The 27,600-nt window shown below is 36.9% G+C and overlaps 4 protein-coding genes and 1 long non-coding RNA gene across 13 annotated transcripts; 3 read left to right on the forward strand and 2 right to left on the reverse strand.

Annotated features, from left to right (window-relative positions):
• The first annotated feature begins 669 nt into the window (after positions 1-669).
• Positions 670-3,679, forward strand: LOC125224239 (Protein phosphatase 2C family protein). 3 transcript variants are annotated; one of them, XM_048127604.2, is made up of 8 exons: positions 670-911; positions 1,328-1,707; positions 1,796-1,967; positions 2,062-2,279; positions 2,393-2,500; positions 2,591-2,716; positions 2,808-3,037; positions 3,151-3,679. In XM_048127604.2, exons 2-8 carry the CDS (start codon positions 1,516-1,518, stop codon positions 3,368-3,370), a joined length of 1,266 nt encoding a protein of 421 aa, XP_047983561.1. In that variant the 5' UTR covers positions 670-911; positions 1,328-1,515; the 3' UTR covers positions 3,371-3,679. The 3 variants fall into 3 exon arrangements, with proteins under 3 accessions (XP_047983561.1, XP_047983560.1, XP_047983562.1); XM_048127603.2 differs by having other exon boundaries at positions 1,348-1,707; XM_048127605.2 differs by having other exon boundaries at positions 1,431-1,707.
• A 997-nt stretch (positions 3,680-4,676) lies between these two features.
• On the reverse strand, positions 4,677-7,113 carry LOC125219569 (single-stranded DNA-binding protein, mitochondrial-like). The gene is made up of 6 exons (XM_089062594.1): positions 6,959-7,113; positions 6,605-6,762; positions 6,086-6,283; positions 5,874-5,985; positions 5,010-5,072; positions 4,677-4,911 (listed from the first exon to the last, which is right to left on the reverse strand). The coding sequence occupies exons 1-6, from the start codon at positions 7,002-7,004 to the stop codon at positions 4,895-4,897; spliced, it is 594 nt and encodes a 197-aa protein (XP_088918720.1). The 5' UTR covers positions 7,005-7,113; the 3' UTR covers positions 4,677-4,894.
• Positions 7,114-8,823: 1,710 nt separating this feature from the next.
• On the reverse strand, positions 8,824-12,751 carry LOC125222873 (PRP38 family protein). The gene is made up of 6 exons (XM_048125721.2): positions 12,379-12,751; positions 11,736-11,857; positions 11,514-11,604; positions 10,476-10,605; positions 10,317-10,387; positions 8,824-9,405 (listed from the first exon to the last, which is right to left on the reverse strand). The coding sequence occupies exons 1-6, from the start codon at positions 12,666-12,668 to the stop codon at positions 8,949-8,951; spliced, it is 1,161 nt and encodes a 386-aa protein (XP_047981678.1). The 5' UTR covers positions 12,669-12,751; the 3' UTR covers positions 8,824-8,948.
• Positions 12,752-15,384: 2,633 nt separating this feature from the next.
• Positions 15,385-24,918, forward strand: LOC125222429 (CLEC16A-like protein). 7 transcript variants are annotated; one of them, XR_007176554.2, is made up of 22 exons: positions 15,385-15,772; positions 16,815-16,866; positions 16,946-17,022; positions 17,123-17,256; positions 17,357-17,453; positions 17,554-17,611; positions 18,500-18,608; positions 18,705-18,828; positions 18,903-19,092; positions 19,249-19,538; positions 20,318-20,406; positions 20,485-20,555; positions 20,760-20,870; positions 21,787-21,855; positions 22,367-22,504; positions 22,811-22,916; positions 23,006-23,077; positions 23,171-23,229; positions 23,418-23,577; positions 23,756-23,922; positions 24,005-24,089; positions 24,310-24,449. XR_007176554.2 is itself a non-coding variant. In XM_048125033.2 (21 exons), the coding sequence occupies exons 1-21, from the start codon at positions 15,720-15,722 to the stop codon at positions 24,273-24,275; spliced, it is 2,244 nt and encodes a 747-aa protein (XP_047980990.1). In that variant the 5' UTR covers positions 15,385-15,719; the 3' UTR covers positions 24,276-24,290. The 7 variants fall into 7 exon arrangements, 5 of the variants coding, with proteins under 5 accessions (XP_047980990.1, XP_047980987.1, XP_047980988.1 ...); XR_007176555.2 differs by having other exon boundaries at positions 24,019-24,089; XM_048125033.2 differs by lacking the exons at positions 24,005-24,089; positions 24,310-24,449 and adding an exon at positions 24,258-24,290.
• A 373-nt stretch (positions 24,919-25,291) lies between these two features.
• On the forward strand, positions 25,292-27,380 carry LOC125217737 (uncharacterized). Its single transcript, XR_007175795.2, has 4 exons — positions 25,292-25,691; positions 25,773-25,812; positions 25,973-26,024; positions 27,092-27,380. It is a non-coding gene; the product is annotated as an uncharacterized LOC125217737 (long non-coding RNA).
• Positions 27,381-27,600: the final 220 nt, after the last annotated feature.

The following is a 27,600-nucleotide window of genomic DNA, read 5'->3' on the forward strand; positions in this document are numbered from 1 at the left end:
ATTGAACAAGTATTGAGGGAAGATGAAATGTTGTTGCTTTGTTTTACATTTGCCAACAGAAGCAAGTATTCTCCTGCAAATGTTATTGTTACTTGTAAGATACTACTATTAGCTATACAAACTTTATGTATCACTTGAAAGATTTTGGCTTTACAACGCAATGTTTCTCCTATTTTAATCATTCCTTATTAAGATAAACGGTATATTTTGCTGTAAGCTTTTCAGTTGGATGGAAATGATTGGAAATGGGTTATCTTGCCAATTAAACTGCACTTTATCTTTAGTTTCCTACCTAAGAATAATCAACATTCATCAATATAATGACGCAGATTGAGTAAAAGGAGGGATACTTCTAAAAATAAAAGGAGATTTTTATATGGGCAGAAGCAATATTTAATTGGTGAATAGATTACCGCATTTAGTTAGCAATATTATTTTTAGGTGTATTTGGTTTTGAATAGGTCACAGATGAGTAGATGCAATTTTATATGGGTAACAGCTGTTCTTCCTTCCTTAAAAGAACCATAATTTTATTTTTGAAATAATTATTTTTTAAAGGGAATTTTTCGCAAATTGTGTTTCTTCTATAATAAAATCTGCTAAATTTGCGTCTGTGGACTTATTTTATTGTTTCTCTTTTCTTAACTACTTTTTCAATGCCATAGTTTTTTGAGTATATATCCTTTTAAAAAATAAAATAAAATAAAAAGGCTATTAATCGGCTTTTGTAAATCAATCGGGATCCCGGTCGTTGCCAGAAACGCGCTCCTCTCTCTCTCTAGATTTTGATATTCCGATCAAATTGATTCCTGTAAATCATAGAGTTAAAAATTCCTTGATTTCTCTCTCCGTGGCTTTGAGCTCTCCACCTGCGGCGATCTACTGCAGTTTACCTCCTCGCCCTCTGCACTGTAAGCTTCTCGATTTGATTCCTTTTTTTCTTTTCTTTTTTTGTTAAATAATGCTCTTTTTCAGTTCTGTACAGCTCTTAAGCTGCATTTCTTGTTAATGCTGGTAAATGTATGTGAAAACATAAAAATCTATGCAATTTGGGGCCACATGCACGCTAGTTGCTCCCTTTTCCGGAAATTTTTCGCATTTTGGGGGTTTATTTTTTAAATAAAATCAATTTTAGTAATGGGCAATCTGCATCCTTTTGGTAGTCGGAGCTAATTGCGGATTACCGAACACGTCGTTTACTTTTTTTTCCATTTTATTTTGTGACTGTTGTTTTCTAGTGAAATTGTTTATTTTTTTAGTATTTGTGTGATTTAAAACCCTCTCTCTTTTTCTCTCTCACGCTGCTTATGATAAACTTCAGGCGTAGTCATTATTTTCTGGTTGCAGATTACGTGGATAAAATTGGGTTTCTGTTCAATCGATTTTCCTGAACTTTATGTGAATGAACTGGAGAATGTCCTGTAATTTAGGCTGTGGTTGGGGATCGAGCCTTGGAGAATGAGAACTGCTAATGTGTTGAAAGCCTGATATATGCCACATTGAAGTATTACCAAAATGAGGCACAAACAACAGCTGGTGCCACTTGGGACTTTGATTGGTCGCGAGTTGAGAAATGATAAGTTGGAGAATCCAGCAGTGAAGTATGGTCAGGCTGCTCTGGCTAAGAAAGGAGAGGACTATTTTCTCATTAAGCTTGATTGCCAAAGAGTTCCGGGGGATACATCCACTTCTTTTTCAGTATTTGCAGTATGTGTTAACTTTCAGCTGTTTGAAATTGATATCTGGTTTATAACAGTGCCGTTGATTTATTTTCTGAATTTCTATTTCTGTGTAGATTTTTGATGGGCATAATGGAATATCAGCTGCTATTTTCACCAAAGAGAATTTACTGAACAATGTATTATGCGCTATTCCCCCAGCACTTGGGAGGGAAGAGTGGCTTCAAGCCCTTCCCAGGGCATTAGTTGCGGGCTTTGTGAAAACTGACATAGAGTTTCAGCAGCGAGGCACGTATATATCATGGTTTTAGAATTGATTTTATTGTGACAGACACTTTACTTTTGTTTAATGTGTCACTTATGGGATCACTACAACTGGCAGGTGAGACATCTGGAACTACTGTGACATTTGTCGTTATTGATGGTTGGACTGTGACTGTTGCATCTGTTGGAGATTCTCGGTGCATATTGGACACCCAAGGAGGGGTCGTATCTCTTTTGACGGTTGACCATCGACTAGAAGAGAATGTTGAGGAACGGGAGCGTATAACTGCAAGTGGGGCTGCTGTAGCAAGGCTCAATATTTTTGGAGGAAATGAGGTAGTTTGCTTAGTCCCATCTTAGTTTTCTCCTCTCAAATTCAAGTTGTAAGAATATAGTATTGGTGAGGGATTCTTTCTCTTGATCTGGGAAGATTTTGTGGTTGGGTATAGGTTGGTCCATTACGTTGCTGGCCTGGCGGATTATGTCTTTCAAGGTCAATTGGTGATACAGACGTTGGGGAGTTTATCATCCCAATTCCTCATGTTAAGCAAGTCAAGGTTCTTATACTGTCATCCTTAACGATGATTGGAAGTCCTACCTCTGTTATACCAAAATGATTTATTTCATAACTATTCTGTGGCTATCAGCTTTCAAATGCTGGAGGGAGACTTATAATTGCCTCTGATGGAATATGGGATGCTTTGTCTTCTGATATTGCTGCTCAGTCTTGCCGGGGTTTACCGGCAGAGCTTGCTGCAAAGTTGGTTGTTAAGGTATTTTATCATTTTGTAAACCAGATATTTGCAAATTGGTTTCTTAGTGTTCTGGTTGAAAATTTTATTTCGTTGCATTTTTTTATTTTAGGAAGCCCTCAGGTCAAGAGGTTTGAAGGATGATACAACCTGCTTGGTTGTTGATATTATTCCTTTCGACCCCCCTGTCTTGGCCCTACCGCCTAAAAAGAAGCAAAATTTGCTTTATTCACTTATATTTGGGAAAAAATTTCAAAATTCTAGTAAAGGAGCTAATAAGCTATCTGCAGTTGGAGTTGTTGAGGAATTATTTGAGGAGGGTTCTGCAATGCTTGCTGAGAGGTACTTTTAGGTTTATATTCGTTTTGAATTTTGCTCCTTTTATGGAGTAATTAAAACTCTTGGCGCTTCCTTTAAACAAGGGTCCTTCTTAAACTCCAACCATCTACATGCAGGCTGGGCAAGGACTTTCCTCTGGAGTCGAATACTGGGCTCTTTAGATGTGCAATCTGCCAGGTTGATCAGCTCCCCAGTGAGGGCTTATCCGTTAATTCAGGCCCATTTTTCTCACCTGGATCCAAGCCTTGGGAAGGTCCCTTTCTCTGTGTAAGTTGCCGCAGGAAGAAAGATGCCATGGAAGGGAAGAGGCCTACATCGCCTGCAGTGACTGCATAAATCTGGTAACCTAGCAAATTATTCGTAAATATCTTTCGGTGATACTGTTAACGTGCTCCATTTTCCCTCTGGGAGGATCATTACGTGTGTGTGTGTGTGTGTAAGAAGTGATCTAGTGGTTTTGTCCATTATAGGGAGCACTCCTTTTTTTTTGCTGTGGTTCCTATCTGTGTCTGAGCTCGGCCATCTCACTGATGCTCGACCCTAACAGACACAGTAATTCATGAGTATGTAACAACTACCAGTTCTGAGTATGTAAGAGAAATGATGTTTGCAAACGGAAATTATTCATTGGATGTGTTTGCTGTTTCTCGTCTTTCATAATTTTCAATGTTTTACGTCTTTTTAAGCTTGACAGATATGAACTCATCTTTCTCCTTAATGTATCTTGCTCATCTGCTGTACAATAACTGCCAAACTGCAAGCTGTCTAAATTAGCAGATATCTGTAAATGTAAATTTGGGGCTATTTCAAGTTTCATTGCATGACATTGTTTAACTAACTTCTCTTTGTGCTTGTTCTCGTAGTATCTTAAACCTCAAATGTCAATGTCGGTGAATAAGTTGATGTCCAAGCATTCTCTTCTGGTTGCATCTAGATCAAACACCTTTCAGTCATGCATCTAGTATATAGTTGACTGTTCGATTCATTCATTTTACTTAATTGTTTTCCTTCGTTTAGGTCTTTTGATTCAGATTTTACTAGTAATAGTATTGCTTTGATTTGCACGTATGTTGAGTCTTGACTTGTTAGCTAGAAAATTTTGATTCGGATTTGGTATTATTTACTTTAATGATAACTATATCCGAAAAAAACTCAATTTTGAAAAAGAAAGACTAGGTGAAAATTTGTTTGTATACTAACGACCATGTGTATTTCCCTCGTTTGCCGTCAGATTTAAACGAGACTAGCATGCTATCCAATATGACAAAAATAGATGCTTGTTATTTACTCATCATCAATGCACCATATTGCAAGACATAGTTTTAAAGCTCAGACTATCCTATGTCTGCCTATTTAATAAGATTGGAATAATAAAACATAAATTTGATGTAACAATCATTAGTATATAGGTAGCTAGACTCGATCAGATCAATGCACCAAGTATTGTGTGGAGATGCTGAGATTCGTGTTGTGACCTCAAGGCCATCACAAAGTGGAACTTGAAAGCGTTTGGCGCTGACCAACTCACCCATCTCTGCCTCCAAAGTCCGAACCCATGCTCCAGGGGTCACTCGAGAGGGATGCTGACACGATTGCTATCATGCCAAAAGTTTCTTATGATTTATGATTCTCCTAACAGTACTAATAAGCAAAGGGTCAAGTAATATGCATCCTACTGCAGGATCAGTCATTAAATTTCAAATTTGACACCAGCATGATCTGCCAAATACTATGAATTATATCAATCTAAGTTCGAACAGCTACAAGCTAAAAATTTAAGAAAAATATCAATAGAAAGGAGAAACGTGTATTCAAGACACTGGCCAAGACTTTGTTGATGGCACTTGCTATTGGACATCACTAATATAATCCTTCACCTGCAGGCAAATAAATATCCCCCAATAAGAGCTATGGAAAACAAATCTAAAAACTGGAAGAAATTTGATCGCAGCTGAACAAGTATATGATAACTTACGTAGCTCATCAATGGAAATACTACTGTCCATGCTTTCCCCTGCTTTTATAAGCCGAACCCTTCCTGCAAAATTAGGTTACCACAATTGGGTTAACATGAAAAGAAATGAATGTTCAGGACTGAGCAGTAACATAATACTTACATGCAAAATATACGTACAAAATGAACACTAGTTTTGTATGAATTAGAGTTCGTCGTAAACAATAGCTCATACTGGTTATCTTATACTCAAACTATTTGAATCCCCCAATTGAAAACTCAAAATTTACAATGATTATCATCCTATCTTATTTATAAAAGAACTTAAATCATGTGATCCATAAGCTGGACGCTTTAAAGATACTATTAATCATCCGAGTGTCTAATCATTGATGCTTTAGGTGTCAACATGAAGTATAAACTCCTGAAGAGAAACACAATGGTAAGATGATGTGAACTAAAATGCAACATATGCTCCTATAAGAGCAGATAAATTTTACCAAAAATAAGCAGTTAATCGCACTAGAAAATGTTATGGCTGATAATGTTTGAATAAATTTAGATTCAACACTTCTATGGAATGGAAATGCTGGTCTAGATCAATGAGAAAACTCTAGGTAGCCCCCATCTTTCTGGAGACAAGTTGGTCATAGAACAAGCCAAATGCATGCCCAATTAGAGGTCACAATGCTTGCAGATAAGTCCACACATTCTGACTGATACACTATGATAAACTACAAGCAGGACAAATCAATCTTCACTCCCTGAGGCATATATATGTTTGTAGCATTTTTTTAGCAGCTTCACTGTTTAATTAGTTACTTTGCAATGACAACATATATTTTATCTTCGATCAGTAAGCAATAGAGATTCAAATTCACATACCATCACGGCACACACAAATTTCTGGTATGCTTTTTACGTCTCCATTGATGCTGTCATTGTAGACTCTCATTTCAATATCACCCTCAACGTAAACTGAAGAACTGGAAGTGAGCTCCATTTGTTAGATGGTACTCCAAGAAAAAGACAGGAATTTAATACAGTAGTAGTATAAATTTGCAAAAAAGAAAACAACTTCCTACTTTTTTCACAACTTGTTGCACTGCATAGGCTGCAAGCATAGGGTTATGAACTGCAATACGATGCCATTGAGCTGGTTTTGGCAAGTCATGCGAACCTATGGTTCTCTGATCAAACATACCTCCAGTTCCTACAGTGAACGTGGTTACAGTTCTACCATTCCTCAAGATCTTCTGGATGGGGGCTTGACCAACTTTTCCGCATATAATAGCCTGGCGAAAACAGGTGTCCTAGTGATTAGTGAATAACCAAATCTTCATACAAAATATTTGAGAAATCAAGCAAATAAACCACATAATTGACTAAGCTCCTATCCAAGATAAGAGATTCCATGAATGTATTCCAAACTTGATAGTTCTCGATTAATAATGCAGTTTTCGGGTAAAAGCTTCTCATCGGGTAATATCCAGGATCACATGATAACCATCTCAAATGAAGAATGGAAAGCTAAACCTAAGAAACGAGAGTAGTCACAATTTGACCAAAAACTAATGATACTCCTATAAATCATTCAAATAGAATCAGAAGCATACACGGTGCACGCCGCGGAAATTCCAGCCTTTCCTGGGATCAACGCCCTGGAGCTGTAACTCCGGCCTCTTTGAAAGGAAATCGGCATCCTCAATTTCCGGGGCCGAGTTGAATGAATCAGTCGAGAAGAAAACCTTCGAGCTCCTCTGCAGATACGCCGCTGTTTTACAATCCCCAAAACTATCATCTCTAAATCCCCAATTTTGGAGTAAGGAGCAAAACCACAGGCTTTATTATAGTACCATAAAATCATTGAAAATATATCCATTTGAAGCAGAGACGCAAGTGGCTAGATAAAAATCTAAACTAAGATTGTGAAAAAAATGAAACTGAGGGAATGCAGAGCTGAAAATTACCGGTGGAGAAATTAGGAAGATTGCGGAATTTAGTATGCACCCACATCCAAAGGGTTTATGTATCATATTCAAATAAACTCAAATTTTATTCATCTCATTTATTTTCTCTCCATTAACACTTTTAATAATATGTTCTTAAATTATGTGCCCAAAAAATGCTTCACTTATACTAGTGTTTATGAATTGTGATTTGCAATATATTCCGACCCATTTGGTGGAGTTTGCATCCATATCACTGCTCACTCCGTATAATTCAAAATGACCACATTTTCATTTTTTTAATCTCAATCAAAATGTCTATTTTTTTTTATTTTTTTTCTCCGGTCAAGATGATCATCTTTTATTCTTGAAATAAATTCTCTTTCTTCTTTTCAATAAAATATTCAATTATATTTTCTCTCTATCTTACTACATTTAACAACTCCGCCTAAGATCTTCAATCACTCAAGATTCAAGAATGTGATCATCTTGAATAGGAAGAAGAGAATAATGTAACTGTGATATACATTTTGTATTGTATTTATATTTCAAACTTTTGAACGATACAACTCAATTCTCATTAGCATTTTTATTTTACAAGAGCGAGATTGTATATATAAACATGTATAAACAAACATTCAATTCTATGTATTTGTTTCTCTATCTTTCTTTTTTTTCACAGATTTCTTTTGATTGTGATAGTGAAGCGTTATCCAAGAAGACCGTATCCACTATAATATACTAGTATAACAAACTCATCGCTCAAGATATAGAATACATGTGAATTATTTTCCAGGGGTGTACTTAAAAAATAACTCAAATTAGAATCACAACATCCTTCCAATCATATGCTGTCACATGGCACTTATAAGCAACAAAACAACGTTATTAAGCAACAAAATTAATGAATAACATTAACGGATTTTCATGGATTGCATAAAGACTATTTATGTTGAATTAAATACAGTTTATATTACATTGTAGAATAAAATGCAAAATAAATTGCATTTAATGCAACATAAATAGCCTTTTATGCACTTTGCGGAAATCCGCCAATGTCATCCATTAATTTTGTTGCTTAATAACGTTGTTTTGTTGCTTATAAGTGTCACGTGGCAGCATATGATTTGAAGGATGTTGTGATTCTAAAGGTGAAAGAACACTAGTGCTCCCATGATAATAGTTTGATACCCTTCCTTATATTATATCCGAGTGGGATATAAAAGTAATTAATGTTCATCAATATACACGTAATTAGTGATTATTTTTTTGGAGTAAATTGCAACTCTTAATTATAAGGTAGGAACATAAGCAAATAAAAATGGGCAGCCTATCAACATCCACTTCCACCACCCACAATCACAAGCCACAAATATGTCTTGTGCATTTCAAAAGCAACCACTTCTTACTATGTAGCAGAAGAAGAAGCAATCAAGTGTTGAGTACAAGGCAAGCAGATGCATCAACTAAATGATGGAAGCAGCAAGACTCGAACTCACAAAATTGGTGCCATCTTCTCCACTGCCTGTGGCATCGTCAGATCACCAAACATGCCTTTTGGGTTCGGCATTGCTGCTGCCGATGACGAGAGCAAGACTCAACAAATCACAAACCATGTTGTGCTGCCATGCCAACGACGACATCCCATTGCGGTTGCCTCTGCCATCCTCACTAGCAAGTGGAAGATCAGCTTAAAGAAGGTCAAGCTTAGGCTCAAAAGAACAAAGACGGCAACCAGCACCGAGGCTGTGGAGCTCTGCAAGAAGAGGATACTCATGGGAGACAAGTGCAGAACCTTGAATCTATCAGGTGTTCTTCATTATGATAAGCATGGAATACTCCTACCTGAAGATTGATTTTCATGTGTATTTGAGAATTCACCCATCTAATCAATGAATTTCTAATTTCAACATTTTCATGAAAAACTTGTGTACTGATGAACAAACTGAAGCATCATATCAATACAAATTTAAGATTCATCCATCTACATTACAAGCATTCATTGATTGTTTCAGACCCTCAAAGGCTTCAATCCCAGAGACAATCGGAGCCTGTTCTGCTCTGCAATCTCAGGATCTGGATGATCTGTTCCATCGTCTTTCTTTGCTGCCTTCTTCTCTTTCTTCTTCTTCGGTGCCTCATCCTCAGGTGCCTCTCCTCGTCTTTTGGGGCTCGTGCTGGAGTGGTGCCGTCTGCGACGCTCATCACCATCACGATCCTTGCGATCTCTACTTCTACTGCGGCTCCTTGAATGGCTCCTCCTCCTCCCACGGTCCCTCTCTCGCCTTTCACGCTCTCTGCCTTCTCTATCTCGCTCTCTATCACGCCCATAATCTTTCTCGTCTCTTAGGCGATATCTGTCCCTGTCTCGGTCTCTGTCTCGTCTTCCACGGTCTCTATCATAATCTCTTTCGTAGTCCCTATCTCTATCTCTGTCATAGTCCCGATCCCTGTCATAGTCACGGTCCCTGAAATTTTGTAAAGATAGACTGTCAGTTCTTGTCAATACACCTTTAACTTTCTCCTTCTGTACTTCACTAGATAACATCACCAAAAAAATTAATTGAAGGTAAACCAAAGGGTAATAATGCAACTGGTTGGCACAAAAATCCTCCTTTAACTGAGAGTTTAAACGGACCAAATAGGAAAGGATACTCTCAAGGCATAAAAATCAATCAACATTTGAAAATTACTAGGTAGAAATAGTTGATCCTCGTATCTTGATTCTTGAACAACAGAGGAGCTTAAAACCAATCCAAACGGACACAAAATACCACAATGACATACTCCACATAAGATGCATATAATACGTTATTGTATTGCACTAAGGATCAATTGGATACCGAACAAAATAAACACACAGGCAAGTTCTTCGCAATGTCACAACCTCTAAGTTTTTGTTACCTCAAAAGTGAGACTCTGTAAATGTAGGTACAGCAGAGATACAATTGGAGATGGAGTGCAACAAAAAAAAGTAAAGGGAAAATATTGCGCTGAACACTTTTCAGTTTTACAGAGTACAATTGTACGATCCATCATACTTCTCAGCTGCACACTGCCAGTGCAGAGAAACCTGGCAGGACCACAATGTTTTAATCTAGGATGCTGTTATAAGCCATCAGAGGCTTGAAATGCCATGTTGGTCAGGCAATCACAATAATGTGATATGTACAATCAAGTACATTCATGTTTTAACAGCATCCAACTCACTCAGAACTCCCATTAAAAACATAGAAGAAGTTAAACACCACATAAAGCAAAATTAATTGCTTCACTATAGTTGCAAAAACTGAAACATGAGTAACACTTGACCCAAATCACCAAACATATTGCTATTGACAAGCAATATTTGAATGTGCAACGAAGTACTTGGTTGTACCTATATCTGTGACTATCACGTTTTCTATCTCGATCTTTTTCCCTGGTTGGACTTCGTGCCCGGTAGTAATCCTGGTGTAAAATAAACAAATAAGACAAGGTCTACAAACAAGAAATAATCAGGCAAATTAAAGTCATATGCTATGTATAGAGATTTGACCTTGTCATCGGCAGCAGAATCTAATCCATCAGCAAGTTGGTCATCTTCTTCTTTTTCCTCTTCCTCTTCGAAATCGTCTTCAAGAGCACTTCTTCGAGGCTCAAGCGAACCAAGTCCTTCAAGAGTCCATCTGCAAGCAGAAAATATGATATTGATGACTTCAAACAAATAAAGTACAACACATACCATCAAACAAGAGAAACTACCAATGAGAGAATAAGAGTTATCAAACATGGACTAGTTATTTTTCATATGCTCAAAGAAGTGGGTTACTTGGTTTAACAAATACAGATGCAAGTAGGAATTGTTCACATAAAAGGATCACATGATAGAATAAAATCTACAGAAGTCAGAAGTTAGAACTCAGATATGCTCAACGTAGTGGGTCAAGCATGACTTGTTCACATGATAGAATAACATTTGTACCAGTTCATATGATACCCGATCAAAACTTTAAAATGAAAAATAAAGCATTACATTATGTTCATTAAAAAAATAAAATTATTATGTAGTAATCATAAGATAATACTACCTCCGTAGTCCATCCCTTAAAAATGTAAACTTTCTATAGTTTCTATTTTAGGAAGTCGACCCCACAATCCACTAACACTACTCCCACTACTTTTTTTTCTTCATCTCTCTTACTTTACCAATTCTTTTCTCTTACTTTACCTATTGAGCATTAGCACCCGTGCCGTTTCAAAAGTTTCTATTTTTCAAAGATGGTGGTAGTAAGAAACTATATATATTCTCAAGCTACATGTTAGACCTTTAGAGAACCACACTCACCATTCATAGCAACTAACAGGCCTAGACAAAAGATTAAGTTCTATTCGAAAATTCTACAAATTTACAGAGCTAGTGGGTTTCAAAATTAGTATTCTGGCAGTAGCTAGTGGTATCACCTAACTTAACACTAACAAGCAAAAGGGGCCAACATGACTAACATATTATCATACAAAGGTGGAGATACTAAAACAAAATTAAAATAACCCCGTAAACACCATCAGAACCTTGTCCGCATTGCATTTCAGATACCTTTTTTTGATTCGCGGCAGTGCGATATCACATGAGTAGTCTTTTGTCAACAGCTCATCAATATACTCATCAACATGCGTCAATGTGAATTCTGTAGCAATCAAGTCAGAAAAAGAAAAGTTATCACACAGTAGAACAATCGAAAGTTCAAAGAATTTGAACCAATGAACAAACTGATTGAGATTGACCAATAAATCTCAAATAAGGGTTAGATAATCTTACTTCCATCATTTAGCTTGAGCCTCAGCTTTCGGTAATCATTGTATAAAGGTTCCAAGTAACGGTAAACATCAACATCCATTCCCGTTAGACGCAGATAAAATGCTCCAAGCACACGAACATATCTATATCAAAGACCGTGAGAAGTTAGTTAAGAATTACAGAAACAGAATCGTGTGGCATATATTAAAAGTACTAGCAGCAAATAGGTTATTACGATAAAGCGAGAAAACTGAAATCAGCCAGGAATAAGATGGAAAAAATAAGGTAAACACTTTCTTAGAATTTGAAGTTCGTGCTATTTCACCAATCACAATCCATTTAACCCAAATCACATTACTAAAAATCAGTAGTTATGTAGAGCCAGAGATTTTAATTCCTTCTGCCCAGACTTCGACCAAAAGCTATCACGCATTTTTCCGCATCCAAGAATTACGGCATGAGATCGAAATTCCTAAGACACCCGACACTACTTGAATAGATATTTTAACAAATTTAAATGCAGTACATCCAATCAAACTAGACACGCAGCTTTTCACTGAGCTGAAACAGATAAGAAACGCCTCTATATTCTTAAAAATATTACACACAAACACTATAATATAAAGAGGATGAGGTGAATCGAGTATGAAATAGAATAGATTACTTGTACTCGGGATTCTTTATGAACTCGACGACGATTTCCTTGTCGGGCTGAATCTGGAGCATCTTCATAACAAGGCACATAAAAGGGGTGGGTTTCCGGGTGCCGCCGTGAGTTCCGCCGAGGTGGTCTAGCTCCATGGCCTTGTCGACGAGCGTCTCCGCCGTCAGCCCGAAACATTGCTCCTTCCAGTAAGTGTGCTGGTATATTTTGGTCCGCAAAATCTTCTCCACCAGATTTTGGGGGTTTGTACCCCTTATGCTCTTGGCGAGGGGATCTGTTCGATTCGCCATGAGAGAGATGGAGATTTTGGCCGAAAACCTAATTCCCAACTTCAGAGAAATGGAGTACCCTTTATGATGCCTGAAGAGTTTCTTAATTCGTAAATCTCAAATAATTATATTTAGGATAATTAACTACTGGACACTATAGCACAATATAATACACTGAAAAAAATTCCATCAATTTATAATTTATATATATCGACTCTATCACATTAAAATACCACTTGTGACGCATAATTTTAGGTGAAAATTTGAGTACCACTTTCTTCTGATGCATAATTTTAAGTGAGAATTTAGGTGAAAATTTGAGTATTAGTACTAGTAAATAGAAAGAGAAATGTAATTTATTATTTTAATGAGAGAAGTAAATAAAAGAATTTTTATTCTTAAAAAACTTATATTCCAAATCTCTTAAATGATTGCAGTATGGTTTGGACAAATAGCAAAGGTGTAATGTCGATGAAGTGCAGACGTGCAATATTGAGGAACAACCCGAAAAGTAATGGGGTCAAATCATGACAATAAAGCTAGTTCGGTGTTCATTTGATGTTTCTGCATGGCCCTCGATTTTCGCTCCGGCCCGCACTATTCATGAAGACTTTCGCACGAGATGTTTCACGATCCCCACTTGATATTGGAATTCTTTCCCGCTACAGTGGACAAGAATTGGTTGACAGTTTACCAAATTATCCCTCAAAATTTTAGATTTCCCCCCATTCACACATTGCGTCTGCATTTGGAGTTTGCCTTTTGGGGATACTCTCTCTCACTACACTGCACTCCTTGGAAGCTGTTGAAGAGGCGGTGACGAAGATCCACAGATTTCCGTCACTAACAACAACGTTTACGCGTACAAAAGTTTATCGGTATCCTTGATTCTACGTGTATACCCCTTCCACCGTTCTTGAATAAGGTTGGATCTAACAAGTGCGATTTGTGTGTGCAGTCTCAGATCCGGCCGCTGAGCGAAGGGACCATACTCTAGCGAGGACATAATCTTGGGTAGTCGACTTTTTCGTTTTGACGCTTTAATCGATGAAAGGGGTAGAAGAAGGACACCAGACTCCCTCAACTATTGTTGTTGTGATTGTCGCTCTGTGACTCTCGGAAAATTTGGATTCTGGGTCAGTATTTTCATGGCCGGGTTTGTAGATTCTTTTTTGGATTGAAGAATCTTGCTGATGAGGAGAAACAGAGAAACGGTCGTTTGATTTTGTCAAGCTGGGTTGTAAAGATCAATTTTTTATCCATTTTTCTTCAGCTCTATTTTCTCTTTGGCCATTATGAGTTGACAAAAGCCCTTTAGCTGATGCAGAAATCTATGTGTATACCCCTTTCATCGTTTTTGAATAAGGTTGGATCTAACAAGTGCAATTTGTGTGTGCAGTCTCCGATCCGGCCGCTAAGCGGAGGGGGGGGGGGGCACACTCCAGCGAGGACATAATCTTGGGTAGTCGACTTTTTTCGTTTTGCCGCTTTAATCGACGGAAGGGGTAGGAGAAGGAATTACACATATTCGTTTGAATGCATGGAATGGGCTTGCGTGTTGTCAGCCAAATATGGAACACCGAACTCCCTCAACTATTTCCTACTTGAAGGGACCACCTGTTTTAATTAAGTCAATATTAATTTCTTACTTTTCCAAATAGGAAGAAGCGAACGAGCCATTAGTGACTTTTGTGCGGATTTAGGTGAAACCCAATTGTGCGTTCATAGAGCATACTCTATAATCTATTTTGGTTATTTTCTCCCTTGAATTTGATAATGGGATTATGGAGATGCTCTCTGAGAGATTCACTTTCATTCTTTCTTTCTCTTGTTTTTAACAAGTCGAGTGATTGCCAATTCTTCAAATGGGCCAACGGAACCAATAGCGACTGTCGAAAATAGCAAAAAGATAAGTTGCCAAATAAGTCCGAACAACTCAAGGAAAAGTTGAATAAATATCGAATCATATACTCCCTCCGTCCGCGAATAGGAGTCTCGTTTTTCCATTTTAATCCGTCTGCGAATAGGAGTCCCGGTTCACTTATACCATAAATGGTAATAGGGTCTCACATTCCACCAATTCATTCCAATCACATTTCATTTAAAACTAATATATACAAGTGAGACACATATTCCACTAACTATTTTTCAATTATTTTTCTTAACATTTCTTAAAACCCATGCCACTAAGGAATGTGACTCCTAATGGCGGACGGAGGGAGTAAAAGTTAATGAAGCGAGATTTGAAAGAGATGAATTCGAAATTGCCTGAACAGTACCCATCCGTCCCTAATAATTTGTCACCATTTGACATGACATGAGTTAAGAAAGATAATAGAAAGTGAGCTAAAGAAGTTAGTGGCACATGATTCTATTTTTATATAGCAAGTACTTCATTAGTTTTATACTTAATAAAATACAAATGAGAATAAGTTAGTGGAATATGAGATCCACCACCAAAATTGATAAAAGTGAAATATGACAAAATTTTTAGGAATAAATAAAAATAGAAATAAATGATAAATTTTCGGTAACGAATACTGCGAACATTTACAGCTTTAGCCATCGTATTTAATCCTATGTGAATGATAGTATAAATGTAAGCAAGAAATCATGACTATGACGAGTATGACGTGTCTCCTGTATCAACTAGTATATAGTATGGAGTACTTATTTGATAAAGTATTTATTTAAGGAAATAATTGGAGAAATCAAAGAATTCCAAAATGACAAATGACAAATGACATGTCGGCACAAGCACAGACTATTCGACCCATTAACCCAACCCCGATGATGATCTCCCCAACCCCACACCATCTATATGATCTATCAATTAATTAATCCTACCATCGCCTTTCTGGATATTCTTTTTACTACTAGTATTTCATTTCATTTGATTCATTGCTTCTTGGCGCTTCTTAATTTCCGGTCCAAGCAATCGCAAACCCTAACCCCCCTTTTCCTCTAATTGCTTCCCATTGCCATTTTGTCCGAGGTTGCACAATTATTGGGATCCTGAGGATGATTTTGATGCCGCACTGAAGTAATCGGTCATCGCTACCTCTTTAAAGGATGTGGTTTTCCTTTTGGCGATCCAGGGATAGACTGTCGTTAGATGAACTCAGGTACTTCTTTACAAGCTGCATATTTTTATGCTACTTTTCGTTGCTTTACTTGTGATTTCTCCTTCTTCGGATCGGAATTAGCTTAGGAGCCATAGGATACCTTTTGTTGAACGGATGATATCTCGTGGAGTAGAAATTTATGCTTCTGTTGCTCAAGTGAATAGAGCCCCCTTAGACTGAGCATGAAATTAGATTTCTTCCCGAAAGTGACACCCTTTTAGGGACCAAACTATGTTGAGATCTGACGGTGAAATGGTAAGATGCATCTCCTCTATCCAATAGGTTAAGAGAATTGATGTCTTTGTAAAAAACCTCTGTTGAGATCTTTCAAAACAACTTAAGCGTCTTCCTTCATAAGAAGGAATGGATAGGTGGTTTGAATTTGTTCTTTGAGGATGCAAATCCCATGTATATCCCCAAAGAAAATGGTGTAGTATATGCAACTAGTGTACCATGAAAGCTTATGTTTAATGCCTTTTTGGCATGTCCTTGACTTGGCAAACTAGACAGTTTGTGCAATCCTAATGCATAGTGACTCATATATTCTGCAGAAAGAAGCTTGCAAGAAACGTTAATCTTTTGGCTTAGTTTCTTATTGAGGGTATTTCTGTTTGGATTTACTTTTTTATGCATTAAGGCATAGGTTATAGCTTATCTTTTCAAGGAATAAGATAAGACTAGATGAAATGGGCTTTAGGAAATTGTACTTCTTTGATTTATCTTAGAAATATACTGAAGAATTATGGAACACCGAATATGGGATTTACACAATGGTTGGACCCCTTATTTGGTGTTCTGATTCTTGGGAAGCTTGGAATTTTAGATGTGGAATCATAACTGAGGTTGGCATTTTGGTGCTGTGAAGGAAGTGAGTATAATGTTTAATTAAAGTAATTTAGCTGTATCAGTTTAAATAATTTTACCCACCAAGCTTAGAATGCATCATCCCCATGAGCTTAAGATGATTTCTTTGTGTTCTGTCTGATAATATGGCTCTCAAAATCTCCGTCTTTTATTTCCTTGTGTTTGTTGTCTTCCCCAGATTCATTGTTGATCAACTGATAAAAGTTCAAGCCGTGAATGAGGTTAACAAAGTAAGTCATTGTCTTGCTCTCACTGTTGGGTTTTCCAGATTCTGTTTCATAACCTCATCGTTATGCGATACATGGCCAGGAGTTTGTCATTGAGGCTTTGAGATCTATTGCGGAGTTGATAACATATGGTGACCAGCATGATGCTGCCTATTTCGAGTGGGACTTCAATCCATTGTGTTTGATATGCTCATATATCCTCTTAAAGTTTATACCATGTTCTTTTTCATTCAATTCTTATCACTTTGGTACCTTTTAGGGTTTTCATGGAGAAGCAGGTCATGGGCGAGTTTGTACGCATATTAAGAATATGTAAATCTCTGATCGTCTCACGCCAGCTATTGCAGACAATGAGCATAATGATCCAGAACCTGAAAAGTGATCATTCCATATGTAAGCTCGCATAATAACTTCTGAATCTTAAGCAGCCATCTTTTCCAAGTCTGTCCAGCTCATGGATTCTCTAAGAAGTTTTTCTTTGCATATTGTGCAGACTATATGTTTAGCAATGAACATGTTAACTACCTCATTGCATATCCTTTTGACTTCAGAAACGAAGAGTTGTTATCTTACTACATATCCTTCCTAAGGTGTGTTATAAAATAGCTTTCTCTTGCAGTTCTTTTCAACTACTTGGTATATGTTTTTGATTTCTGACTTTGGTTTTGCCACTGCATCTGGACTGAGAAGAGCGATAAGTGGGAAGTTGAATAAGGATACAATTTCACTCCTTGTTAAGACAGAAAGTGTAAGTTTAGGAGTCTTTTACTAATACCAATGGCAGTGTTGTTTTTCCTAGCACCTTCTCTGTAATTCAGTTGTTGTCAGTTGTCACTTGTTACAAGCATGGATTGAATGATGTGCATATGCACATATCTTCAACCTGGCCTTTGAACTTGATTTATGAATCATCTTTTATATTCTATTATTCTTAGTTGATTACTAGTATCCACAATTTTTACCATTTATTTTGTATAGAAGAGTTTTGAACATAAATGCATAATAGTTACAGGGAGTACCTTTGGATCAGTTGATCTGGTAATCCATTGATAGAAATGCTAAAAGCTTATCTTTCTGTTGCAAATCTAAGTTCATTGATTTAGTTAATTAGTTGACCTCTAAATTGAACACTTGTCTGAAGTATGTTTAAAGAAAGTTTAGAGCTAGGTGTATTTCTCCACAAGCTCAAGTAGACTACCAAATCAATTGTAGCATTAGATAAGCTAGGCCTAGGACAACTAAACCCAGTATAAATGGGTTATGCTACACTGCGCATCTTACTATTTTCGTGCATATCAGAGTGTGCATTGTTAGTAATTGTGGTGTCACCCTGGCCTTCTCATCTTAGGAACTGGAAATAAAAGGAAAGTGAGTATCTTGATTCCACAAGAGATTTTCTTTTGGAAATTGCCTTTAAGAGTCTTGCATCTATTGAGTAGAATATAGTTGAGAATTTCTAAAGAAAACTGAAATTGAAACAGGCCATTGATGGCTATGTTTTCAACACCTGTGCCACGGCCAATTTTGTCTTAGTAAATGTGGAGCAAAAAAAATTGAACGGAAAAAATTTACTCCATGTTACTTTCACATATCTCATTTTCTTTGTTCTTCCCCCTTTTGTTCCTATTGGGTTTAGGAGGAAGTAGTTGATTTCCCCCTTTATGTTGAGGCGATACGGTTTGCATTTCATGAAGAAAGTATGATCCGAACTGCTGTTCGTGCTTTAACCTTGAACGTTTATCATGGTGAGTTTTTCTTAGTTTGACTTTGGTTTCATAACCAATATGGTTTAACTCACAATGACCCAATGTATTAAACAATAAGCTTGGACTGATTTGCAGTTGGAGATGACACTGTAAATAGATTTGTATCCAAGGCCCCACATTCAGATTATTTTGTGAACTTGATCGAATTTTTTCGAGATCGGTGTATCCATTTGAACTCAATTGTTTCAAATGCTAAAATGTAAGATGCGGAATGTCATATTTCCCTATGATTTTTTATGTTGTTGCTCACATGAATAATTATTTCTTGAATAGGAGCCGAAGTGCAGAACTTTCGTCTTCCATTCTTTCTGCTGTTGACGAGATTGAAGACAATCTCTATTATTTTAGTGATGTTGTTTCTGCTGGAATCCCTGATGTTGGGAGGTTGATAATGGACAAAGTTCTGAGGATTCTGATATTTCCGCTGATCTTCCCATCCTTTAGTAGGACTGAAGCAGTCAAAGTACATACTCACCACTCTCTTCATTTTCCCTAATTTATGTGTGTTTTAATTTTCTACGCTTCTGGGAATTGTTATGAGCTCTTTATATTTGGTTGATTGCTGGTTTTATGGGTCTATATAAATATTTTTGTGACTATCTTAGTCGTATACATGCAGGAATCAAGTCTTGGGGCTGTCACTTCTTTATATTTACTTTGTTGCATTCTGCGCATAGTAAAAATCAAAGATCTGGCAAATATTGTTGCTGCTGCTCTTCTATGTTATCCAGATATCTTTCCTGAGAGTTCGGAGGCTAAGCTCAACGGTAATCTGCCGAGCCATGCTTCTTCAGATGTACAAAGCCAAAATAATGACGCAAGCAGTCAAAATTCTGAATCTGACACCGGAAATCATACACCTCACAGTGCATTCAATCATAACTATAGCAGTATGAGATTTGCTCCGAGGTATTTAATCCTTTTTTCTCACATATGGCTTCGTTTATTTATTAGTGATTTTTTTTCTCAAGGCATTCTTGCATTTGATTGCTGAGCAGCTCTTCCATTGAAAATGTTATTTTTGATATAGATTGGTGATCTCCTGTCAGTCTGTAGTTGAGTTTAATGTTAGACGATCACTGGGATAGGAACCTATGTGGCACATTGAACATGACTCTAATGTATGCCTTCTGTAATTATTGCATTATTTGGAAGTAGTCTTGTAACTATCAGGTAGCATAGCGCAATAGAGAATGATGATCCCCTGTGTCTCAATCTTTGTGGGACTGAAGTATTTTAACTATTTCATGACTTCAAATCAATGACATGGATTCAGGAAATTCAAATGAATTGCTGTTACCCGTTTAAGTTCTTAGAGATCCTTTTCCTTTCCAGAGTATTGCTTAACATGCCATCAATAACCAGTTAACTATATTTGCTGCCACATGATGCTTTTGAAATATTGGCATGCTCACCCATTTGGTTTTGTGCTTGCTGGAGAGATTACTGGTCATGACACTGGACTCTTAGTTATAGTATTTCATTTTCTCCATTGTTCCTCTAGCTGATTGTTTGGTGAATAATTGCTGAATAAGGTGGAATGAGTGATAATTTGTTGCTACAAATTTCTGGTTTAATCAATGAAACTTACTGAGATATTGCTAGCCTTCACTACTGCCAGAAAATAAGAGATTTGCATGGTACCTTCTGCATTAAACTCTATTATGTTTATTTGTGCAATTGTACAGGGAAACTTTGCTTTCATTTGTTGTCAGTGGAGATGAAGTTCAAGTTGCTGGCTCCTTAAATGTTCTAGCAACATTGTTGCAGACAAAAGGTCCTACAGCTCAGATTCTCTAGCTATTGGCTGATAAACCTCATTAGCACTTAACTAACTTAATCTATGCATTTGCAGAACTAGACGAGTCAATGGTTGATGCTCTTGGCATACTTCCACAACGCAAACAACATAAAAAGAAACTGCTGGTACGCGGTTGGTAGTATTATCCTCTGTTCTCTTGACTAGTTGCCTAGTTGGGAAATATTAGCCAGTAGCATGCATAATATGTGCTGCTGCCTGCTTTTATTTTGTTCAAGTTACTCATGGTGATATAGTCTTTTACCACTGATAGACCAGCAAGTACGTGATGTGCACATTTCAGTAATGCCTGCTTTCTTGTGTGCCTACAGCAAGCCTTGGTTGGGGAAGATTCTGCAGAAGAGCAACTTTTCTCATCAGAAGGTGCTAAGGTCAAAGATGGCATTAGTGGCGAACTTGATCTCTATCTGCAAAAATTGAAGGTATAGAAAGTTTTACGTCTGCTTTTCCTTGTTTAACTTGTTTTTTTCGCTTTCTTGAGTGACACATCAATGTTTGAAAGAATGAGATAAACATCTTTTTTCAAGTGATATAGTATTTAGCTCTCTGGAGTTGGATTTAGCGACTGCCTCCCCAAGTTACTTGATGCTTGAGAGCGCTGAGAGCAGTTTTGCTTGCTTGTGTTTTCCTATTGATAAAAATTCTAATCAGTTTATTTTAGACATTGTTTCCACATTCTCTTTATTTTTCTTGACTTTGCCTTTTAGCTTGATAAGTTCTGACATCCCAAGGGTCAGAGCAGTGGTATGTATCCAGATTCCAGTAACACTTAAAATGGGAAAGACTCATACATTTGTGATGCTCCTCTAATGTGATTCTAGTACTACAAATCATTTGTTGGCATCAAAGCTGGCTAGACATTCAAGTTATGAAACATCATGTCATGGTTTGGCATTTGAAACCATCATCTGGTCATAAATCTAAGTTCAGACTCTGGCTGCTATTGTCTATTACTTTTAAGTCTAGTGGATCAATTTAACAAGGGATATGAGTGTAATAATGTTCAATCTTAATTTTATCAATAGTATACTCCCTCCATCCCATAAAAATATGTGCACTTTCCATTTTCGTCCGTCAAACAAAAATATTGCCATTCCATTTTTGGAAAGTTATATCAATTTAATAATGTAGGTCCCACTATCCACTAACACTACTTTAACTACCATTCTCCTCCTCTCTTACTTTACCATACCATTCTCCTCCTCTCTCTTACTTTACCATACCATTCTCCTCCTCTCTCTTACTTTACCAATTTTATCTTAATTCCCGTGACATGCCCATTGCCCATATTTTTATGGGACGAAGGGAGTATAACTTATCATACCTTGTTACGTCCAGCAGGAGTATGCTGGAATTTCATGTGCACACCCAGAGGTTGGAGCGAGTCCTCGCGTGCATAGATTTCAAGTATGTACTTTTACATCCCAGAAAATAATATTTGTTGTGTGTGCCTATATATTATGCCGGTGTCATAACGTGCTAGGGCTCACTAGGTAGCATCCAATCTGGTGGGTGCAAGTATATTTTTAGTAGTGTCTTCGCCTCTTCGGGCAATAATCTTAATAATGAAATCATAAATTATATGCAGTCCATTTGGTGAATTTGTTAAATTTGCTGCTGCAAACAGATAAAGTATTCTGAGTCTCAGCCAGAAAAGTTAACTTTCCCTTGTATAATCACCTTGTATTTCCCTTTACATCCTGGTCTAATCCTTCCGAGGAGGCCGAATCAATTTACACACTTACGTGTATCCCTTGGTACTGCTTAATAAACAGTGAACGAAACTGAGTTTGAGAGAAGAATTCTTAATTATAAATTATATAATATTTTCTTGTTATATAATATGAAGGGTCATTGTTTATTTCACGCTTTTAGTTCAAATGCTCTTTTAAGTTTTAACGGATTATTGCTCTTTTAGGTACTCGATTCGTTGGTTAGTCTCTTCTGCAGATCAAATATCTCTGCAGAAACATTGTGGGATGGTGGTTGGCTTTTGCGGCAGTTGTTACCTTACAGCAAAGCGGAGTTCAACAGCCATCATCTTACTTTGCTCAGAGTAAGTAAGAAAATATGAATTTCAGTTTACTTACAGATGGATATCTGCTTGCCTAGTTGTGAGGAAGTTTTAGTTGTCCTTGGCCTTTTGAGACATCTTACATACAGTGCTATCTCAGAGCCTTGATTAGTGATAATGAGAAAACTCTCTTGAGTAGATCTCTGGAAAATGTTACTCTGTTGACATAACCATTTCCTGTGATATTGTTTATCCTACTTGTGGTATTCCTTTGGTTATAAGTGGAGTATAAACCATCAGCAAGTAGTTAAGTACTTAAGCATATAATGAGAGGTTCTCTGTCTGTAGGATTCGTTTCACCATTGCACTGCTCGTGTTCTAGAGGAGGCTAGAGGAACGTGGTCTGATTTATTATTGAGAGTTATTTGTGATGAGTGGAGAAAGTGCAAAAGAGGTATGCCATTTCTCACTTTTCTCCTATTTAACTAAGAATGATTTGTTTAGTTTTGCATATTATTCATGGTAAACAATCGATCTGTTCAGCAATTGAGGCATCTTCTCCGCGAAAAGATCCAAAGTGTATTCTATTGCCGCCATTCAAATCTGCCAATGACGGTCACTCTCTCTCTATCTCCTCCTCCCCCTGCATGAATGATCTATGAACATTTTTAGAAACATGCGTCTTATTGTTATTCTTCTGTCTTACAGAGCATGCATCATCTGAATCATCATTTGCTGCTGGAGAGAGAATGTGTGAAGCAGTGAAGGTTGTCCTTCAGTTACTATATTTTCATTAATATGAGGATAAAGTCTATAACATCTGCTTCAGTAGGCATAGAATGATGCACAAATACTATGTACTCTGTAGCACCTAGACCTGTGCTCACAAGTGTAAATGACATGCACTTCTGTAGACAATCATTGTATATTGTTGACAAATTTCTCATCTCCATAGGTGTTTGCGTTGCTTCATCATCTCCACATTTTCTCGCTTGGTAAAGTTTTGCCAGATCAACCTCCTGTATTCTGTTCTGTTGATACTCCAGAGAAGTCCAGAGCAAGGATTGCTGGTTTACGTCTTCCAGAACTTAAACCAAATGCTGAAATTAACCTTGGTAAATCAGATTTGAATTGCATCTTGTTTGTGGGTTTTCATCATCGTTCCTGGCTTTGCATTCCCAGAAGCGTCATAGGCCATATACGGACTGAGCATGCATGTGAATAATTTGTTGAGTCAAGGTTTTGATTTCACTTGTTTTCTTTTAATGGAATTGGTTTCTCATTTATCTTCAGTTGGTGCAATTCCTTGTCGAATTGCATTTGAAAGGGGTAAAGAACGCCATTTCTACTTTCTAGCCCTCTCTATGGGTAGCTCAGGTTGGCTTGTCCTTGCGGAGGAATTACCAGCGAAACCAGGACGAGGATTGGTACGAGTTGTGGCACCATTGGCTGGATGTAAGGTGAGTTGCTATCTCAAATAAATCTTTTACCCCATGATTAAAAATTAGTGTTTCAATGAATCATACTGAGAAACTGTAATAGTGAACCCTGTTCAGTAAAAATGGAGGGTTGCATGAGAGACGAGAGAAGCCTTCCCCCATCTTATTACTATGGCATGTAGGACAGGGTAAATGATCTCTTAACATCTGAAGTACTAAAGCTGAGTAGCTTTTCAAGTTGTATCTTTTTGTGCTTTCAATTACAGATTATGCACTTGGTATTTTATTTATTCATTTATAGTTCCTGTATAAGGACATACTGTTTCTTACCTAACACAAAATTATTGAACTTGAAGGATATGGCAGCTGCTTGATCCCATATTCACATGCTTCCCTTTTCTGTTTCAGCCAAAAGTAGATGATAAACATTTAAGGTGGCTGCACCTTCGAATCCGTCCTTCCTCATTCCCATTTACTGATACTGCTACGTATACTGCCCATGGCAAGGTAAAATCTAAAGCTTTGGTTGATGGAAGGTGGACTCTGGCGTTCCGGGATGAGAAATCCTGCAAGAACGCAATGTCCATGGTTGAAGAGGAAATGGAGTTGCAGAGTTGCATGGTGGAGAAAAGCCTAGAACCTGTACTCGAACTAGAACAAAGTACAGACCATTCACAACTGTCTGAGCATGTAGAGGATGACAACACAGTGTGAAAGCGGACCTCATGTTATTTTTTTGCGGAGGTTTCAAACGCTCGGTTAGTTTTCAGTGTCTCAGCCTCATGTATGTGAGTTGGTCCAAAGGAATCATCAGGTACAGAAATGTATAATAGAGCATGTAGTAGTTAGTGCCATTCTTTGTATGTAAATATATATCGCTGTGTCTTTTGTATGTGAGATTCTGCGACTAATTAATCTGATCTGAGGCAGCCCAGTTTAGATGTTGCTTCAACCTATTTATGAGCTTTTGTAACATTACACAGTTTTTCAAGAGCTAATAAAAGGGAAGTTCATATTTGTCGCCTTTTTCTCTAGCAAGCTGTCTGTCATTCTCTCTCAAAATTTTTGTTAAATCGTTAGCTGGGCTGCATAAAATTATAATCTCGACATGTTTAATTGATTTTGGACGGAAAGGAAATGATAGGTATCAAAGCGATGAGTATGTATTTATAGAGTTCCATTATTCACAAATCTAGTCTTAAAGATCGAACTAAGATCAAATTAGGCCCTTAAATCTAGATTTTAATGGATGAGATTAAACCATGTCTCATGAATTTCGCTACTTCATTATGTACGCAATATACTTCAAATCAGAGGTATTTCGGTCAAATTACATCTAGGGTAAAAAAAAACTCAACGTTGTTTCTCCTCATTCACACCGCTCCTCTTCTTTCTCATCTCTCTCGCTCTCTTCTTCTCCAAATTGAAGTATACTTCTACAAATCGATGAATTTTCTTCCACAAAGCGACGAATCTTCTTCTACAAAGTGATGCTCATCTTATACTCCAAATCGACGCTCAAACGCTGCTTCTCTGCCAAAATCGACGACTCCATAACTTCCTCTTCTACAATCGACGACATCTCAAGCTGATTCAAGTCGATTGACCACAGATTCAAAATGGTTGACACATGAAAGTCGTCTACCGATAGTCGTTGATTAACCACGGATTCAACATCTCTATCCGTCGATTTCAACATCTCTATCCGCAAACTTCAACATCTCCATCAGCCGACATCCACATCTCCACGTGATTTGAAATAGTTGACACCAGAAATTCATCAATGGAAGGTGAAGGTGTATATTATATTGTTTTTCTGAACTTCCTATTTTGAAGTCTATGACTAAAATTGCTTCGATTTACTATTTCAGATGGACGCCGATTGCGTTCCGACAGAACGTTATGCCTCATGTAATACACTGTATTGAAGTTTTATATTTTTCAAAATTCTACTTTACTTCATACTTTTCTTACTTTGGTTTCTGATTTTTGCGTAATTAATTCATCAATTAGTGGGTAAATAGTTCAATTAGGGGTGAAATATAATCGTTTGCTGGTGGCTAATTCGCAGCGGGTCGACAAAGCTAATCTCGTGTGAAGTTCTTTTGCTGGTCGGCTTGAAGGTAAACTCATGGACTGAAGTAATAAACAATGCGATGAACTGCGTTGTGTGTATAATTTTGCAAATAATTATAATCGTAATGAACTAAATAACCTATCTGATGAAGTATTAACCTCATGTAATGAACTAACAACGATCAATTTTTTATTACTTCACAAATACTTTTGATATTTGAGAGATTACTCCATCCTCTGGCTGAACCTCTGGCCGAACCTCTGATTTAGGTAAGGCACATTTGATTTTTGGCTTTGATTTGTCTTTAGGAGCGATTACTTCAACATTTGATTGTTGCATAAATCAATTAATTCACTGTACTTTTGATATTTGAGAGAAAATGTATAAAAATAAATTTGGCTGCGTAAATCAATATAGTTCATTTCTTGAGGATATTACTTTATTTCACGAGGTTACTTCTGCATTTGATGAGGCTATTAGTTTGGTGCTTGATTTTTGTTTTTTCGATTGTATGTTGTTAATGTGTGGTTCTAGTTCATTTCTGGACTCATTTGAATTATGTGGTAAAAAATAATCTGCATCTTCTTAATTTGATTTATTACTTCATAATTTGGAGACATTGCTTCGTGGAAATCAAATCGCAAGGAAAGTTCGTCTGATGTTCGTATGAATTTTATTAACCGTGTTGTATGCATATTTTGCTAAGAAATAACATTGAATGAAGTAACTAGCCTATTTGATGAAGTAGTAAATTCATGGGATGAAGTAACTTTGTTCTATGCATATTTTGTGAAGAAATAATAATTGAATGAATCAACTAAGCTATTTGACAAAGTAATAACCTTATGAAATGAAGGAATATAAACTGGTCTGTTTTGTATGCATATTTTGCTAAGAAATTAATTTGAATGAATTAAATAACCTATTTGATGAAGTAATAACTTCATGGAATGAAGTAAAATAAACCGACTTGTTTTATATGTATATTTAGCTAGGAGTATACTTGTAATGAACTAAAGAACCTGAATATGATGAAGTTACAAACTATTTTAATGATGTAATATAAACAATGTTTCAAATGTTGAATTGTTGTTATGTGTTTCTTGTATACAGGTGAAGAAGACGCTGCGGAAAAATCCTTTAACTCACAGCTGGGTGAGAAATCAAATTGGAGGAACGAAATAAAGAGTTTCGGGAGATGTAGTTGAGGCACGGTGACATGCTGATGAGGACATTTGTGCAGTCCGTCCCCATGCCTAACAAATGGGTGGTGCCTAAAATCACGGCGCAACCCATTGAGATGTGTTGGTGTGTCAATTTTGGATGATTTCTTGTATTGGACAAGTTTGTGTTTTTTCCTTTTTTGTGATAGAGATTTTGTATTGGTTATGGGGTTTATATAGTGAGGATTATGTGGTTTACAACTTTCTCCTACTGTGGGAATAGTTGACTATTTTGGAGAAAATTTAAACGATTTTAGTTCATGCACAGTAATAAACTACTATAATGAAGTAAAAAACTTCTGCAATGAAATAATGAACCTATTAGGATGAATAATAGGTATGTTCAATCTTGACATACGAATACGTCATAATAAAAAATAAATATTTCATTAATAAAAC

The sequence above is a fragment of the Salvia hispanica genome, chromosome 1 (genome assembly GCF_029641045.1).
Source record: "Salvia hispanica isolate PSC_SH4W2 chromosome 1, Shi_PSC_v1, whole genome shotgun sequence".
Classification (NCBI taxonomy): domain Eukaryota; kingdom Viridiplantae; phylum Streptophyta; class Magnoliopsida; order Lamiales; family Lamiaceae; genus Salvia; species Salvia hispanica.